The 17,765-nt window shown below is 42.3% G+C and overlaps 1 protein-coding gene across 1 annotated transcript; it reads left to right on the top strand.

The window, feature by feature from the left end:
* The first annotated feature begins 1,499 nt into the window (after positions 1 to 1,499).
* On the top strand, positions 1,500 to 17,699 carry FAM177A1 (family with sequence similarity 177 member A1). Its single transcript, XM_066322120.1, has 5 exons — positions 1,500 to 1,649; positions 5,569 to 5,745; positions 12,592 to 12,658; positions 14,363 to 14,460; positions 15,463 to 17,699. Exons 1-5 carry the CDS (start codon positions 1,581 to 1,583, stop codon positions 15,673 to 15,675), a joined length of 624 nt encoding a protein of 207 aa, XP_066178217.1. The 5' UTR covers positions 1,500 to 1,580; the 3' UTR covers positions 15,676 to 17,699.
* Positions 17,700 to 17,765: the final 66 nt, after the last annotated feature.

Below are 17,765 nucleotides of genomic sequence, written 5' to 3'. Positions count from 1 at the left end.
ATGCAGCTGTACTTTACCTGGGCTTTTGTCATGGGTTCTAGATTACACTTTGATAATATGACTAAGAAAGTGTCTTAAGAGCCCATGTTGTGCTTTAGAGTGTAATTTCTTGGAAACTATTCTTAATGATGCAGGATTGAAAGATGGCTCTTGCTGTCATGTAAGTGCATGTTACACCCCCTCACCCCCCTAAAAAAAAGACCAGAAAACAAACCCAAAAAACTACTCCCTTCTCAATCCTCTAAAAAGGATGTTTCAGAACCTTCCACCTCCAGCTGTTTTCACTGGTAGTTGACGTTTATTACTGTACATTTTGCCAGGATCAGCACACGCTGGAAGCAGAAGTGCTCCCACATCTCCCCAGGAACAACTGAGCAAACCTCTCACCCGGCAAACCCTTCTCCCACCCTCCTGGGCCATGCATGTTATCTTCTCGCCCAGAGCACTCCTGGTGAGCATTTCTTTCTTGATCAAGGGATCGCTCTTTACAAAGGGCTGAGTTCCCAGAACCAACACCCAACCCTCCAAGGCTGAGCAACGGCGCTCTTGGGCTAGCAAACCCCCTAACTACTACCAAGGAGCTCCATCCGCTTCTTAAAATGTTATCCTACTCTTTCGCAAGGCTTCACGCTATTTTGGGAAGATGCTGTGCGTGTTGGCCCAGAACGTGTTCTGTTCCCTCAGAGCAGCGGCGGTGCGTTTCCGCCTCAGGGGAGGAGGTACGGCCGTCCCTGGCGGCCCGGCTGTCTCCGGCCTCTCCCCTCCCTCTGTCCCGGCTGTGTCCGGCCTCTCCCCGGCCTCTGTCCCGGCTGTGTCCGGCCTCTCCCCGGCCTCTGTCCCGGCTGTCTCCGGCCTCTCCCCGGCCTCTGTCCCGGCTGTGTCCGGCCTCTCCCCGGCCTCTCCCCGGCTGTGTCCGGCCTCTCCCCGGCTCCCTCCCGGCTCCACTCAGCGTCGTGCCGCGGACAGAAGCGAAGTGCCCGGAGCCGGTACGAGCGCCGCCCCGGTGTCCGCCGGGCGGGTCCCGGCTCCGGAGCGCTCCAGGGCCGCAGGCACCGCCCCGGCGGGCGGTGTGAGGGCGGTGTGACGGGCGGTGTGAGGGCGGTGTGACGGGCGGTGTGAGGGCGGTGTGACGGGCGGTGTGAGGGCGGAGAACGGGCGGTGTGAGGGCGGTGTGAGGGCGGTGTGAGGGCGGTGTGAGGGCGGTGTGACGGGCGGAGAACGGGCGGTGTGAGGGCGGTGTGAGGGCGGTGTGACGGGCGGTGTGACGGGCGGAGAACGGGCGGTGTGAGGGGCGGTGTGACGGGCGGTGTGACGGGCGGCGTGAGGGCGGTGTGAGGGGCGGTGTGAGGGCGGTGTGACGGGCGGTGTGAGGGCGGCTTGAGGGCGGAGAACGGGCGGTGTGAGGGGCGGTGTGAGGGGCGGTGTGAGGGCGGTGTGAGGGCGGAGAACGGGCGGTGTGAGGGGCGGTGTGAGGGCGGCGTGACGGGCGGAGAACGGGCGGTGCCGCCCGGCCGCTCTCGCCTCCCCGGGCCGCGGCGGGCCCGCTGCCGCCCTCCCCCGGCGCCGCGGCGGGCGGGAGGATGGAACAGGGGCTGTCCGCCATCAGCCTGTACTGCGGGCCCGCCGCCGGCGCCATGGAGCCCGAGCAGGTGAGCGGGGCCCGGGGCGGCGGGCGGGCGGCGGGGCCGTGAGGGGCGGCCGCGGCCTGGGCTCCCGGGGCTCCCGGCGCTGAGGAGCCCCGTTCCGCGCTGTGGCGGCGGGCTGCAGTGACTCCGCCGAGGGAAAAGAGCTCTGTCCGTCAGCCCGTGGGCCCTTCGCTCCGGCGCTGTAATTACAGTCAGCTCGGCGGGCACGCGTGTCTCCGGTGTCTCCTGCTCGTCGGCGGACAATGCCTCTGACAGACCAGCCTGATGAATATTAACGTGAGGCAGGTTTCCACTTCCCTCCGCCCTGCCAAGTTGGCGAAGGCGTGGGAGGTGATCGGGTCAGCAGCTCTTTAATTACCGAGCAGGCAGGCGAGCTCTGCTGCCCCGGCCGCGGCTTCGCCATGGGTGTTGTCCGTGCTGCCGCTGCCCCTTCCCCGGTTGTGGTGCCTCTCCAAGGCTTCCAGGGAGCGAGTCTTTTCTAATAGTCGTCCTCCGGCACTGTAGTCTTGTTGTCTTTTGTTTCTGAAAGACTCATGTGTAATACAAGGGTGGAAAGTCAAGCAAGCAATCCACTAAAATCCACTAAACCGCTCAAACCTAAACGGCCCCTGCCTCCGAACCATAGCCCCCCCAAAAAAGAAAAAGAAAAAAAAATCGAAATAAAAGAGTAAGGCAGGCAAGATAGCATAGTAGAAATATTTTTCATTAGCTGTTAGCAGCCTTATAGGGACTAGCAGTATCAGGTCAGTAGATCTGTGCAAATTGAATTGCTCATCTTTGGCACAGAGTGGACATCACACACTTTGGTGCTTTGGGTCACGCTCTTCCAGGGATTTCTGCCTTGGACGGGTTAAAAGGCACCAAAGTGAATAGCCTGATGTCCCTATCACTTTTTACTTTTCTGCTTCATCTCCTTCATGAAACTTTACGTTATTGCATCACCTAATACTCCTTGTGTCAGCTCTCCCAGCTTCCCTGCAGGTGTCTAGGCACACCTTATCCTTAATTGTAGTTTATTTATTTCGGCATTTTATATGTGGACTAAAATTCTGTTGTGCTGGGTATTGTGTCAGCAGTGTCAGAAGATCCCCTGCTCTCTCCCTGTTTAAGGACCAGGGGTGAGGTAGAGTGGGTATAGAGAGGGTAAACAGGGAACATGAGTTTCAGATCCTGACTGCCTGACAGGCAAGGTTTGTATGTGTGCCATAAAGCCAAGAAAAACTCCAAGAGGACATTTAAAAGAAAGGGGAAGTCGCCTTACAGTGTTTACTGAGTACCTTAAGAGTGTTAGCTAGTGTGGCAAAAGCACAAGAGTGACTGGCCTTGGTGTCTAATTCTTCTTGGAATAGAAGCCAAAGTAAACACTTGTGTGACGTGGGCACAAGTGCTGAGCCTTTCAAGACCATATAATGTGTTTGAGAAAGGGGAGCCTGGGGAAAAGAAAAAAGAGGTCTGAAACCTGACTAAAGCCAAAGAAGAAAGATCTTTGTAAAAACTTCTTAAATTGGAAGAGATCAGATTTGTGAAGGAAGATCAAAAGTATAAATTCTCAAACAAGAAATACTGTAACATTTGAGCTCTAAAGTGAATCTAGTTGATCACTCTAGAATAGATCTGCATTAGCACAGTTTTGGAAAGATAAAATTTATGGGTGCTGAACTTTCTGCTCTTACCTGAGAGAGCTGGCTTTTATTGATGCTGTGCAGGTGAAACCCACACTCAGGTTTGTTTACTAGGTAATAACCAAAACAACAGGTAACATACATTATTTTTTCTTTGTTTGTTTGATAATGTAGGACTTTGAGCCAGATTAGTAAGGGAACCAAGTTTACTGTTCCTTGGTGAATCCTTGCTGTCTTGAGCTACTGCATTTGTCTGAAATGTACCAGTACCAGCTATTTGGAGCTGCTTACTGTAGGTAGTGTGAGTGTGGGATGGGTGTTCAGGGTACTAAAGCTTGCTTTTAAAACTTGACGTATTAAACAACACTATTTTTTAAAAAAAGTTAAAATATTTGAAGCATTTGCACTAAATGAGCCAAAATCAGATGAAGAAACTGTGCTTTTAGAGGAACTGTAAGGAGGGGCTCACATTGCTTGCTGCTATTAATCACAATTATATTTATGATGTTTTGTTTGCAAGAAACAGTGCTCTTCAGTGCTGTGATTAAATATAAAAACAGTGTCATTGTATGATGCCAATAAAGGAGTGTGGAATGTTCATGAAATGCTGCTTCTGTAGTGCTTTTTGCACAAAAAGATACAGAACCGAGTCATGGGAAGTGGCACTTTTATAATGGCAGCAAAGAGCCCTCTCTGTGCTCAGGTTGCTTCACTGTTCTCAGCATTTGTGTTTTTGTAGCTTTGCCCTGCTCCCAAGACCGATAGACAGCAGAGAGATTGCACCGGGCCCCAGAATAGTCAGTTTTATCTTTCTACTTAAAAACGTGATTCTGCCTGAAAATACAATCCTGTCTCAGCTGAATTACCCCACTGAAACCTTGCTGCTGGCTTCTGCTGTGCTCCTGCAGGAAGATGCCCGAAGCGTGCCCCCGCGGCTGAAGCAGTGCCGGGGGAAGCCGAGATGACTTGCAGTTTTGAGAGGCAGTGGCACAGGGCTCGGAGAGATGATGAATGGTGCGCTCCCTCTCCACGCTGTGGAGCTCAGCACGTGGTCTCTGCCTTCCCTCCCTCTTCTCTACGGGCAGGAGAGGAATCCGTGGCTGGAATGAAAGGAGTTCTGCTCCCCAGGACCCTCTGCTGCCTCTCTCTCCCGTTGCCCACTGTCTCTCCCGGCTACCCAAGCCTCTCGCCTTGCTAGGCTGTGTTGTGTAATGTAGCATGAGAGATGAGGATGGTGATGCTGCACTTGCAGCAGTTAAGGGATGTCTTACAGCTGTGTGATGGAACGTTATTTTAATTTATAATTTTGGATTGTGCACTGTGGGGAGATCATTAGGTTTGTGCAGGGAAGAAGCCGGAAATCGGAATGATTTTTATGCCACCTGGATTCTGCACACACTATGCATGTCCTTCCTTATGATACAGTCTCAAATTACATGGGCTCATGAATTTTAAAAATGTCCATGGTACATTAAAAACATGTGGTTGGCATTTCCTAACCTCTGTGGCCTTGTCTACATGGCGGAAGTGTTTCCAGCACAGTTTTGTGCGTTTGATGCAGTAGCATCTAAAAGTTCTACCGAGATGAAGGTTCTGTTTTGATAGCAGCAATACAAAACCTTACTAAAATTCTCTGCCTGCAGGAGTGACTAGCCTAAGGATTTATTAACTGGCCTTTGAACTAGAAGTATATATTCTTAATGCTTGTGACCCAAAGACTACATTATAGCATTCAGCAGCTGGAGAACACAGCCAGACATTGTGCTTTACACTTTGCACGTTCTTAGCCACAAAACTAAGCCTTGTCCTTTTACCCTGGTCCCTTGTGCTAATCGTGGTTGCTGATGAGAGCCCACAGGGGCAGATTCCTTGGTGCATCTTTTTAAAGCTTGAGCCTGGCTGCTGAGTTAATTCAGTTCTTTTTTGTGTTAGAGGTGTCTGTCTGAACTTGCAAAGTGGTGGCTACAGCCTATGAGCTGCTTGATTGATTTCATTTTATATTAATTCCAAACTCAACAATACTTTTAAATATTAAAGTTTATGTGTTTATCAAATTATTTCATGAAACATGGCTTCCCCAGAAGAAACCTTTTTGTTACTTTTAGAGATGGGATCGGTTTTTACGTATGTGCAGCAAGACTGTTTCAGTCTTTCACCTGCAGGCAAGCTCTTATAAATGTCCACCATAAATGCTAATTAATCTAAAATATTTTAAATATCTCATGAAGTTTGTTAAGGGGGAACTTTCCAGTTCCAGAAGCATGTACTTGAGATAATGATTTTATTTTTTTTCCTTTTAGCAACTTTCAAAGGCAGATAGCGGCTTTGAGAATGTGGAGCTGGGTGTCCTAGGAAAGAAGAAGAAAATTCCAAGAAGGGTTATTCATTTTGCAAGTGGAGAGACAATGGAAGAATATAGCACAGATGAAGAGGAAGATGAGCAAGAGAAAAAAGACCTGTTGCCACCTGTAGATCCTGTAGGTATTTTGCTTGATAATTTGCTACTTCTGGTTTACTGGCAATTATAAACATTTTGTACTTATTTTTTTGTGTCACAAATCTGATGCAGTCTTTAGTATTATAAATCTAATAATTCAATGGACTCAGAGAACTGTGAAAAGTATTACAGGGAAATTTTGTCCTTGAATTCTCCTCCACTAAAGTAGCCTTATTAATTAGACATGGGTTTAATTTCTTCACTGTTCTAGTTTATCCTCTCCAGCATTTCCTTTTCTGATAATATTTGTCTTGTATCTCCTTGATTTGTACTGTTGTTTAAAAAAAAATGGTAGTGAGACATTTTTTTCCTTATGTTTGTTGACAGTGGAGAGTTAAACCTGTAATTTTGGGTTACCATAACAACAATTTGATGTAATTTAAAGAGTATAGGAGGGAAGGAAACAGATGACATGCAGAAATAAAGGAAGACTGGTGTAATTCATGATTTTTAACAAACAGGTTTTAAAGGACCTGCCTAGCCCGTGTGAGTAATATTCATCTGTGTGGTAAGCTGTTGAGATCTTGCTCAGAGAATGGAGTTCCCCTTTATTGGTCCAGATTCAAGTGAAGTCTCAACAATTAAAGCCAGTAGTGTGCATTGTAGCTGCTAAAATGCATTTCCCTTTTTGTCAGTGATTCTGGATCTATACTTAGAGGTAAAATGAAATACATAATCTGTTTTATTCCCTTGGCCTGTCTGATAAAGTGTTTTGTAGTGATAGTGTGGTTGCAAAGCTTACAGCCACATGTGCCAACACCAGCAGCAGCTCCCCACCCTCTGGCAGTGAGTCCCAGAGGAGATCCACATCCTGCTCTTCATCTCTCCACATGCCCAGTCTCATGTTTCTTCAATGACAGCTCCAGAAACTGGTGTCCCAACCATCTCTACCCCAAACCTTGCCCCAGTAAATTGAGTCTGCAGTCCTATTCCCTGCCTGCTGGTGGAATTCTCTTCTTGGCTCTCTCTGTACTGAGGTGGAGGCTCCCAAACTGGCTATGTCCTCCCCAAAGAGCTGGTGAGTGGTCAGGCAGCAGGAGCCATGCCTTTGTGCAGCAGCTCCTGCCTGCTGGCACACTGGAGGCAGACACTGGTGTAGAGCTGCTTGTTTCCCACTCTTCTGAGCAGATTCCTTGCATGCACAGAGCACAGTGCCCTGCTTTCTCCTTGGCATTGCTGTTGACATGACTCCTGCTCCGTTGTTTGGGAATCCATAATTAAGAAGTGTTGTGGTTGAACCTTTCTATTTATTCTGTAGTAGAAGCCTGTATTTATTAATGCATGTATCCATCCTGGGAGAGCTTGACTTTCTTGAAGGGGCTGAAGATTTTGACTTCTCTACTCTTCTGAAGAAGTGGTGCACCATAGGAGGTTTGTTTTGCCTGTCAAGCAACACCTCTCTTCCCCTCTGTAAAATTAATTTATCTTGAAGAAGAAAAAAGAGTTGAGGACTAAACTCCAGTGAGACTATGGGAATTCAGGTGGCATTGGGGGTTCCACAAGTGAAGCTGTTGCACTGCATTTTGTATGGATTGATGGCATTGCTCTCTTTCTTGGTAGGCAGTTATTGTACACAACAAAAAATAACATTAGCCTGATAGCAGATAGGATATTACCAGTATTAAATACACATGAAGTGTATGGTTGGAAAAGAACTATATTGTAATCACAAACAATGAGTAAGATGTGAAGCTGCCTTGCTGGGTACTAGGGTGGTTTTTTCCCCCCTTAAAGATCTTCTCAAATAAAGGCAGGAACTGTGAAACTTACTGACTATTACGGTAATGTTCAGGTATCTTCAGAGCGGGTCTGTTCCCCACTAGGCAGTCATGTCAGATACCCCTGGATGTCTGAGAGATTTTTGTTCCCAATTATAATGATTAGGGAACAAAATGTGTATAATTTTTGGTGCCATTTCCTGACAGTAGAAGAGTTCCATGGTGATGCAGCAGTGGAAGGCTCACAGGCCTTGGTGTAGGTGTTTGAGGGCAGAGACATGCATGCTGCTGTGCAAATGGACACTTAACTAAAGAGCCCTCAAGTGTGCACAACAGCCAGGAATGCTGCAGGATCGTTCCCCTCCTTTCCTAACACAGACTTCTTTTCTGAATGCCAAAAAGTATATTGTATGGTGGAGTTAAGATTGCATGATTCTCCTTTTGTAGTTTATTAAATCCTTAATTTTGAATACACTTTTTAATAAAAGGACCCCCCAAACCAGAGTAGTTTATTGTGGAGTAGTTCATTGCATGCCTGATTATGTGTTGCTTTTTACCTTGGACAGAATGAACTTGATTAGAGCAGGAGTTGCCATTAAGTGAGGTTTACTTTATCTCCTGCGTGGTTTGTGTATCCCAGCTGAGCCAGACAATTGAAGAAATGTTAGTCCAAGCTGAGCTTTGATGTTTTAGCCAACAGCTGCTTTTAAAATGGGTTTTTTTTGTAGGATTTCTGTAAAAGCAATTAAATAGTCTATTTGCTGTGACCAGCATGTCTAAAACTTGTTATCTCAGTTGGGATACAAAAAAGTATGTTGCAAGTAATAGCTATTTCTAGACCAGTTTATTTTTAGAAAAAGCACATTTAATATTTTTAATAGAAATTTTCCATCATGCAATTTCAAGGCTCTGCTGGTACTAGCATCCTGGCAGTTTCTGAATGAGTTTAAGTGAAGCAAATATTTTTTGTTGGAAAGAAATGTCTTCAGTAAGTACCTTGGTTTATTTGTGTTTTAGAGCCAAGCAGGCAGTGCCAATGTGTTTCTTACTAAACAGAGTAGTATGTATATATCCTGGTAATACCATAACCAAAACACTTGGTGTAATGGATTCCTATTACTCATAACAAAACAAATTCTCAAAAAGAACTGGGTTTTAAATTTTCTTTGAAACAACTTCTGGTGCTTCTGTAGGTCAGCACTCAGTTCATTAACATTGTTGGACTGGGGTGTCCATTCTATAGTGTTTTGTATTTTTTATCCAGAACACAGAGTATTCTTTTTAGATAAGAGAATTCAGTATTATCTGAATGTTCTCACACTGAAATTCAAATGCTTTAATAGCATAAATGTATTGATTCTTTTGTCCTAAAATATAGATGTTTGCACTCTATATGTCTATTTTCTTTCATTTTTGTCCACCAAAACTTTATTTTGTATTAATTAAGAAGATAATCCTTCTGTTTATCTCTGGAGGGACACTTGGTGTGAACTCTTTGCTGCATTCACTGTTAGATGAATAGGCAGAAGGTGGAGTGTAAATCTTTACAGAGGAACTGAGAGCAATGTGACTGTTGGTGTGATAACTTTAGGATCCATCCCAAGAAGACATCTGCAACAAAGCTCCAGGAGAGATTTAATTTTATTAACCTTCAGTGCTCAGAAAGATTGAAACACATCCTTGCAGGAAGGTTATCTTGATATCCTCTACTTAAAAGGGCCTTAACTTCAAATAGCAAAAATTTCTCCCTTGAGGACCATCAAACTCTGATTTTCTTTTAAGAATTTGAGGATGAAGGAGAAAAATAGTCACTGACCAAGTAATAACTACTCATAATATGGCGGAAGCTCTTGATGGGGAATGATATATGTGTTCCTGATCTTGTTTTCACTGGCTTGTAGATGCCACAGTTCTACGTGGTCTTACACAAAAGAACCTCTTGCAGTATTGAACAGTCATTGATTAAGCTAATTTAAAATATATCTTGGCACAATAAACAATGAAAAAGTATGTGTTTGGTGATGTATCTTAATTATTACATACAGGATTTTGTTTTTCTTAAATCAGGAAATTATTATTTTTCTCATTTGGCCAATTTCTCTGAGAAAAAGGAAGCCTATATACCTTGGAAAGTTTAAGTGTTATTAGAGCTGAAATCTGCCAAAGCTGAATACATATGTGGATTGTTCAGGAACATGGTGCACTCAGAAATTCAAGGGAACATGTGTACTGCCTTTTGCAGCCCCATACTAGGAAATAAAATCATATTCTGCTACTGAAGCAGAGGCCCCTTGGTTTTATCAGTGATTAAATCCATTATCTTCGTTCCTATTTAAATTAAAATTATACATTAAGATTTTTTTGTAATTTAAAAATCGGTTGTCAAAACCATTGTGTTTTCCATTTTAACAACAGAATAAAGTCAGGATAGCTGAATAATATAATTAAATATTGTAGAAATATCTATGAAAGAGACTGATTGCAGGAGAAATACAATAAACAGTGAAGGTGTTTCATACTATCCCTTGTTTCCTGTCAAGAAATACAATATTGCTGCATCCTTGAGCTGATTAAAGAATGAAGATTAAGGCTTCTCTGGCTGGCCAAAGGAAGCTGACATACAGTGTTTGGGTATGTGGTTCTGCAGCTCTGTAGGACCTGACTTGGGTATGGTTTTCCAGTTTCTAGCTCAGGGTGTTAAAGCTACTTCACAGACAAGGATTAATTTGATGAATTTGTACTGAGCCATTGCCCTGTTCATGTCACTGGGACCATTCCAGTTTCCCCAGCAGCAGCTCTTGCCTCTCATCTGCCATTTCTGCTTCCATCTCCAGGATGCTCTGGGAAGGCACCCCAATTTTCCCTGAAGAGGTAAAGGGGGAATGGGTGGAAAAAGCAGGTGATTCCTTGGAGGTGTTTTCTTGTTGTTCCTGGTGGTTTACTCTCCATCTTCTTTCTCCTGTTGATTTCCTGTGTAGTAGCCTCTCTCATGATTCTATATTGCCCTTTGAGACACTGTAAAGGAAGTTATTTTTTAATTGAGGAGTCTGGCAAAGCCCTGCTTGTCAGGGATGAGGAAATGTCTGGTTGGGCTTTGCCAGAGAGCAGAGATTCCCACGAAGCTGAACTTAGAAGTGCTTCCAATGTACCAAACTGATTTTTAGCTGTGGTGGGGGAAGAGTAGAAATGGAACCTCTGTCTGCTGAGCCTCAGCTGTTACCCACGTTTGTGTTGCTACAAACTTTTCAGAATGTTCTGGCTCTGAAGTTCAGCTTGTCTTTTCACTCTGAAATACTATGGGGGCTCTTGTGGCTTCTTTCTTACAGCACACAGCAGGCCCTTGTTTGTCCTGTGCCCTGCATGAGTGCTTTTTAACCCTGTCACCTCGTCATGAAGGACTGTACAGAGTCCTGTCAGTGCCATTATCTGCACCTGTGGCAACAAGCTTTTCCAGCACTTTTTTTTGACTTCTTCAACTGGACAAACTCCTCGTTAGCCTGTCTGCCAACTGAGCACATAATCAATGAGCTGGAGGTGCTTTTGTGTGAGCTGGATAGCAGCTGGTTTTGCTTACACTTTTACCTTGGCAGGACATTTTCCATATCCACTGCCAAAAATATATAGCATCTGGCTTTTTGTCAGCCTGCCCAACTTGAGTTTCTGGCTTGACAGACAATTTCTTGCTGCACAGATTTGTAGAAACTATGCTTGGAAAGCACCAAAGTCTAGTACATGCATACTGAGGCTATACCAGGTATACCATTAACTGTGTTATTTACAATAATATTGGTTGTTCCTGTACAGATATCTGTTTAATAAGACCATAGAAAAAGGTGACTACCAAAGAGTTCTTAGCAGCAAGTAATAAATACTTATGTAGCTAAGTAGAGCTAATGTGTTTTACTTAATAAAAGCTGACACTTTCAAGAAGAGAAGTACTTCTACAGAGATCTTTTCTGGAGGGAAATATTTATCAAAGAGCTTGCCTGTTAACTATAAATATGTTTTAGTTCACTATGAAAGTTGAATTTGCCTTTTCACAAAAGGGAAAGCCTACAATTTTTTTCCCCATTAGCTTGGAGTCTGCTTTTCCCTTTTATTACATGGATTTGTTTGGTTTTTTTAAACAGATACGGTGTCTTCCTTTGATGAAAAGCATACCCTATGCACGCCCATTATTTTATAATTAATTCAGTTCTAAATCTTTAATTTACAATGTATATATATATCAGCTTGTGTGGAGGCTGCAGTATTTTTGCTGTGAATACACCCCAGTCATGCAAAGAGCAATTCCTTTTCTTTATCTTCGTGGCCAGCCCTTCCTAAAGGGTCTGTATCTCTGCACAGCAGCACTCAGTCCATCCACCACATCCCTGGGGTCCTGATGAGACCCTCCCCCTGTACACAGATCTCCAGTTCCTCATGTTTATGTCCCGTGCTGTGTGCCCTGGTGTGCAGGCTCTGCAGAGAAACTTCCTCACTCACATGCAAAAGCTTGAGGTGACCCCAACTGAGCCCTGTTTTATTCATGTTGTCCTCCTCATGGTCCACATCATCCCAGGGACTTTGCTTGGCAGCCTCTCCATCCTCCCTCAGAGCTTTGGGAACTGTCCCCCTCCCTCGGGGCTCCAGGTGCTGTTTTTCAGGTGTAATTTCAAGGGGTAATTCCTATTTGGTTGTGAATGTTTTAAAGCTGCCTCTTCCTTAGAGGTTAGAATGTTTGGGTTGATTTTAAACAGTCTTTTGCAGTTCATTTATAATTGTAATGAGGGGCTCAGCTTCTCCTCTTGGCCTGATGGAATTCAGGATGTTGTGGGAAGCTTTTTCTAGTCAGGGATTGAGTTGGCTGCTTGTCATTTCCCAAGCCTGGAAGCAGGAAACAAAAAGGAGTGACAGAAATTTTCCCACAGGTAAACCATGGTTATCTTTATATCTTACGGTGCTACTTCGCTTCACTTGTTTGGTCTACACTTATTTTAAAGCAAAAAACGTTGTAGTAGGTAGAAAACAAAAAACACTGCAGGTCTTTTTCTCAAGCCATTTGAGGTTTTTCATGTGTTATTTTGTGCCATGAGCTGTACATATTCACACTGCTCTTGTTCCTGCAGACAACACTCACGTGGGGACCCTACTTGTGGTTTCACATGCTGCGAGTTGCCACATCAACCTTATCAGGTATTGCTTTATTTAATTCTGGGGTAAACCACAAAGGGAATATTGAAAGTCACAAAGTCATGTTTACAGGCTGTAAATCATCTTTGGGTTTACTTGTTTTTTTCAGAAGTATGAGTTGAGCTGAATTTAATCTGTGGAGACGTACTCTCCTGCCTTAGGCACTTTTAAATTTATTTTTTTTTACTTTCAGTAAACAACTCTTGCATGGAAGAATGAACAGAAAACACTCTTTTGATGAACACTTCCCCCCTTTTTCTTCATGTGGAGATAGACTGATGTTGGCAAAGGAATATATTTGTTTTCTATTAGATTTTGTGTGGAACCATTTTGTGTGATGTCACCTGAAAAGACTGCTGGCTGGTGTGACCAAACCAACAGTTTTTCTGGAGACAACTAGAAAATATCCCAATAACACATCTAGTTTTGTGCCATACAATGAACTTCTGAGGTTACAAAATAAACAGGACTATTGTCAAGGGTTTTAAACTCACTGCACAGACATTTATTTGACTCATGGACCTCTTAAAATTTTGCCAAGTTTTAAAAATGCTTGTCATAGTCTGTGTCCTTTCCAAGATGTAAAGTATCTTCACTGGGGTGTTTTTTTCCACAAGTATTATGGAGTTTCTGTCACTGTACACATAATTTTGAATCTTTCTAAAATTTTTGGCAGTCTGTTGTATTAGTTAACCTGTCCTTATTTTTAGAAACACTTTTTCTCTAATGTACAGTGTAATTATATTCCTTGACGCATCTGTTCTTCATGTGCAAGGGTAGATACTGCTTTCCTTTTTTCAGAAGTCCTTTATGAATTTGAAGATCAGCCCTTTCTTCTTTGCACTTCCATTTTGGCTCTTACATCTGTAATTTGAGCTGGTCTTTTGCACAGGATGCCAAGATATCCATAAAATTAGTTATTGTGAATGTTCATTGAAGCAGTCAGTGACTGAGTGCTAACTTTTTTTTTTTTTCCCCTGAAGATGACAAACTCATTTGCATCCTTGGGGCAGATTTACAATTTGAAGTGCAGAATATTTGACTTTTTGCTTGCCTTTACTCAATCTGTGTTATCTCTAGCCATCATCATGGTAAAGAAACTGCCTGACACAAGCTTACCCCTATTCCATACTTCTGACTCTGCTCTACCTGTTTCAGGAAAGTAGCACTGAATGCAGCCCACAGCTCGAAAATTGAGACAGCTGAAACATAAATATTTTATTAATCCATTGGTATGCAGCACAGATCATTGTTAAAACTGACTTGAATTATGCTTATATCAATTAATACTGTTTAGTTTGCTAGTTCCACTAGATTGAACTGCCAGTATAGTTGGTACCCAGGTACTTTTGTCTAACCTTAATTTCAGTTAAAGTTCAGCTCAAGGCTTATCCTTGAACTGCTTCCTAGCAAAACAAACTGAGATCCAAAGCTGAAACTAGCAGAATTTAAACACTACCACCCTATATATTAATTGAATTTCATGTTCTTCTCCTTTTGTTCATTCTTTTTCCTAAAGAACAATTACTAGTATATTCAGCTAATAATTACCTACAACGAGATTAACCTCACAGATTTTTATTTTGTGGGTGAAGTAAGACTACAGAAAACCGTTCAAGAAAGATGGTCATAATTTTTATAATAAAACTGCACTTCAGAAATTTCTTCTAGATACCAATCCTACATAAACCTCTCTTTATTTTTTAGTGTGTGATTTCCTGGGGGAAAAGATTGCATCTGTTCTGGGAATAAGCACACCAAAATACCAATATGCCATCGATGAGTATTACAGAATGAAGAGAGAGGTATGTGTGTGAGCTAGGGTTTTTGCACTCCTTTTCTCCCAACTTGTCTTCCCTATTTTTTATTAATAGAATTAATATTATAGAATTCTATTAATATTAATAGAATTAGAATTATTATTAGAATTCTAGGATATCTAGACTTATTAATAGAATTCTATTAATATTAATAGAATACCAGTATTCTATTTTTTAGAATACTGGTATTCTAAAAAATAAAATCTGTATTCTAGCACTGAAATGAAGCTTTAGACCCTCAATTTGAGCTTGCCTCCAGTTTTCACTTGATGCATGACTAACACTTTCTTACCCACCAGCCTTTTCTCTCCAGCTCCTCAGTCCTGGAAACGGGTGGGTCCTGACCCGACTCTGTTTCCCTTGTGCAGTGCCTGTTCAAGGCAACACTGTGAGAAAGTTGGATGGACACTGAAACTGTAAAGAGGTGGCTGCTAGCTTTGCACTTTCCAACCCTAGAAACCCTAAAACTTGTTTTCTAACTCTAAAACTTGTTCAACACAGTGTCAAGGGTGAATTGAACATGAGGTTACCATTTGTTCTGAAGCGTAACGGGACAATACTGATAGGTAGCCAGTGCTTTAGGCAAAAACAACCAAACCCTTAATAATACTCATTTAGAAGAGATGGAAGACATATTTAGAGCTTTATTACTTTTTTTTTTTAATTGAGAGCTAAAAAAGCTTTAGCTCTCAATTATTGCTATTAACTAAAATATTGGTATTAACTAAAACTGCTTATCTAGATATGTGTCTTTTTTCTGTTAGTTTAACACAGTTTAATCCCTCACTTTTGGTGATTTTTTTTTCCCCATAATGTAATTTCTAGAATGTACCTCATCTTATGATCAACTAGTGACTGTTTTCTAGTGGAACAAATGCCCTTAGCTTGTAATAGCAACTGGGATGCTTTTATGGAAAGATTTCAATTTAATCTAAATACATGGTAAATAGTAGATAGTAGCATATGAATCTGGTTATCACTTTCTAGGAGGAAGAGGAGGAACAGGAAAACAAGATGTCAGAAGAAGCAGAAAGACGGCATCAGGAACAGCAGAAGAAGCCACAAGCTGAAGCTCCTGTCCAGACAGACCAGCCTGGAGCAACAGCATGCTCTTCATTTGTGAATGTAAACTTCGAAAATGAGGGAGATTGCCCACCCATTGTGGAAAATAAACAAGATGTAGTTCCTGTCCCTCCTTAAGTGTAAAGCTCTGCATATTGTAGGAAATAAGAACTGTCAGGTGTCACAATCTGCCTGTAAACAGGAAAAATAGGATTATGCTTGTTCAGTGAAATACAACTCCTACCATTCTTATTGATCAGGAGAGAGCTAGGTGATGTCTGTTCAGTCTGTCTGCCTAATAAAGGCTGAGGCATTCTGCCAAATTGGCACTTCAGTTAAAATGAATATTGCACTACAAACATTTGGTCTAAAATTGAATGTGTGAGCTAATTTTTGTGTAAAGCAATTAGAAATGTCTTTTCTTTGAATTGCTGTGTCTCTAACACCTGTGGATTGCACAGGCAGTGCTGTTTCCTACTTCTAAAAACCTGATTTGCACATTGTTTGCAACTCGGCTCTCTATGAATAGATTAATAGGAATTAATATCCTGTAACTCAAAAGTAAGTACAATAGAGTCGTATTCCCCCTATTTATTGTCACTGTTGTATGCATGTATTTTTTTCTGTTGTTAACACAAGAGAAAAATGTTAGATTTAATGTTACTTAGATTAAGGGGTCCACTGACTTTTTTTTTTTAAGTAAAAACCCCCAGCTTTCCAGGAGGCTATAAGCACCCTTAAAAAACTTACTAACAACTATCAGCACTCTTTGAGGTGAATAGTGCTCAGCTGCTCCATTCAATGCTGTAGCAAAGTCCAGAACTAACATCAGTCAGCGTAGGATCTTCTCACTCCACATCCAAGAATTAAGAGACCCATTGTTTGAATGCTTGCTCTCAGTGGTCCTGGGAAAGAAACTAAAGTCTTAGATATTAAGTGCATTGGACACTCTATGTAGTACCAGTCTAGAACTATGAACTTTTTAGGACATGGATTACCCAAGTCTGTCTACTTGAGTAACCTAAACAATGTGCTGAATGTTAAATTGCCAGTGAGGGATGTGCCACTGCAGATGGTTTTCATCCTGTTAGCACAGAATCCATAACTAACTAGAAACAACAAAACCACAGTTAGGACTATTTCCTTCTCTTAAATAAATTTAATGTGTTGTGATACTGCACCTGAAACAGCAGAAATTTTTATTTTTGTCTAAATGAAGTGCAGGTAGCTCCACATCTAATACCAGTTAAGGCTATTTTACTGCAATGACTGTTGTACCTGTAGCTTGTAAAAGGTGAATGGTTTACTTTGCAACAATCAGACGTCATTGCCCCAGTCACTTTCTGTGGATAACTGTTGTAGGTGAAGGAGCAGAGAACCTGCACTAGTTACCATGTAGAACATCACCTCTGTCCTTGAGGTTTCTTTTAAAAAGAGTTAAAAATAGTCCTCAATGAAATTGGGTTGTTGAGTATCATGATGTGTCCCTGGCCTTGCTCCCACTGCCAGGGACATCCCACTGATGTAACACCACAGGTCAGGTAACTTGGCTCTTAGTTTCTGGAATTAATTCCATACTTTAGTGACCCACTCCTGAACTAATGTCCTGTACAGCACAAACTCTTCCTCACATCAGTCTGTAGCTCTCCAGCAGTACAGGAAATCCAAGGAGGAGGATTCAATCATCAGCTCTAGTCCATCTGTTTTGATATTCCATTCTTTGCCTTTTCTGACTTGTAAGACAGAGGGTGCTGACCACACTGTAAAATCACTACTTAGCCCTGAATATCTGCAAGGGAGAGCTTGATTCAACACTTGGGGAATACACAAATAAGCAGCTTGTTAGGAGCTCTTATAGCATCAAAGAAAGAAAACCTCAGATAGCTTGAGTAATACCTTGAAGTAATACCTGAATACAGCTGAAGGATACTTTACTTTTCTTCCAATAAATGTCAGTTGGTTTTTTTACCTCTTTTCCCTACTATTTGTTGCATAACAAATGCTCTCACTGCCTTCTTTGTATAAAATACTGTATTACTCACTGTGCCTTAACTTAATCCTTCATTTTGCAAACAGTATGAAAGTGGTTACTTTCATATTGGTTTAATTTTTCTGTAAATGCATTAACTGGTTCTTTTATATTTAATATAATTTTTGAACTGCATGTTGGCTATGGATTTTCCTTTAAAACTGTGTGGTCTTTGAAACTTTATGCCTGTTCACAGGTG

This window comes from Sylvia atricapilla, chromosome 6 (assembly GCF_009819655.1).
Source record: "Sylvia atricapilla isolate bSylAtr1 chromosome 6, bSylAtr1.pri, whole genome shotgun sequence".
NCBI lineage: Eukaryota > Metazoa > Chordata > Aves > Passeriformes > Sylviidae > Sylvia > Sylvia atricapilla.
This window is presented reverse-complemented; position numbering and strand designations above follow the sequence as displayed.

Bases quoted from the DNA above. Each gene is read 5' to 3' on its own strand.
- FAM177A1 (XM_066322120.1), top strand. From the start codon at position 1,581: ATGGAACAGGGGCTGTCCGCCATCAGCCTGTACTGCGGGCCCGCCGCC. The intron at 5,746-12,591 runs GTAGGTATTTTG...TTGTTCCTGCAG, and splicing joins TGTTGCCACCTGTAGATCCT to ACAACACTCACGTGGGGACC. The intron at 12,659-14,362 runs GTATTGCTTTAT...TTTATTTTTTAG, and splicing joins TGCCACATCAACCTTATCAG to TGTGTGATTTCCTGGGGGAA.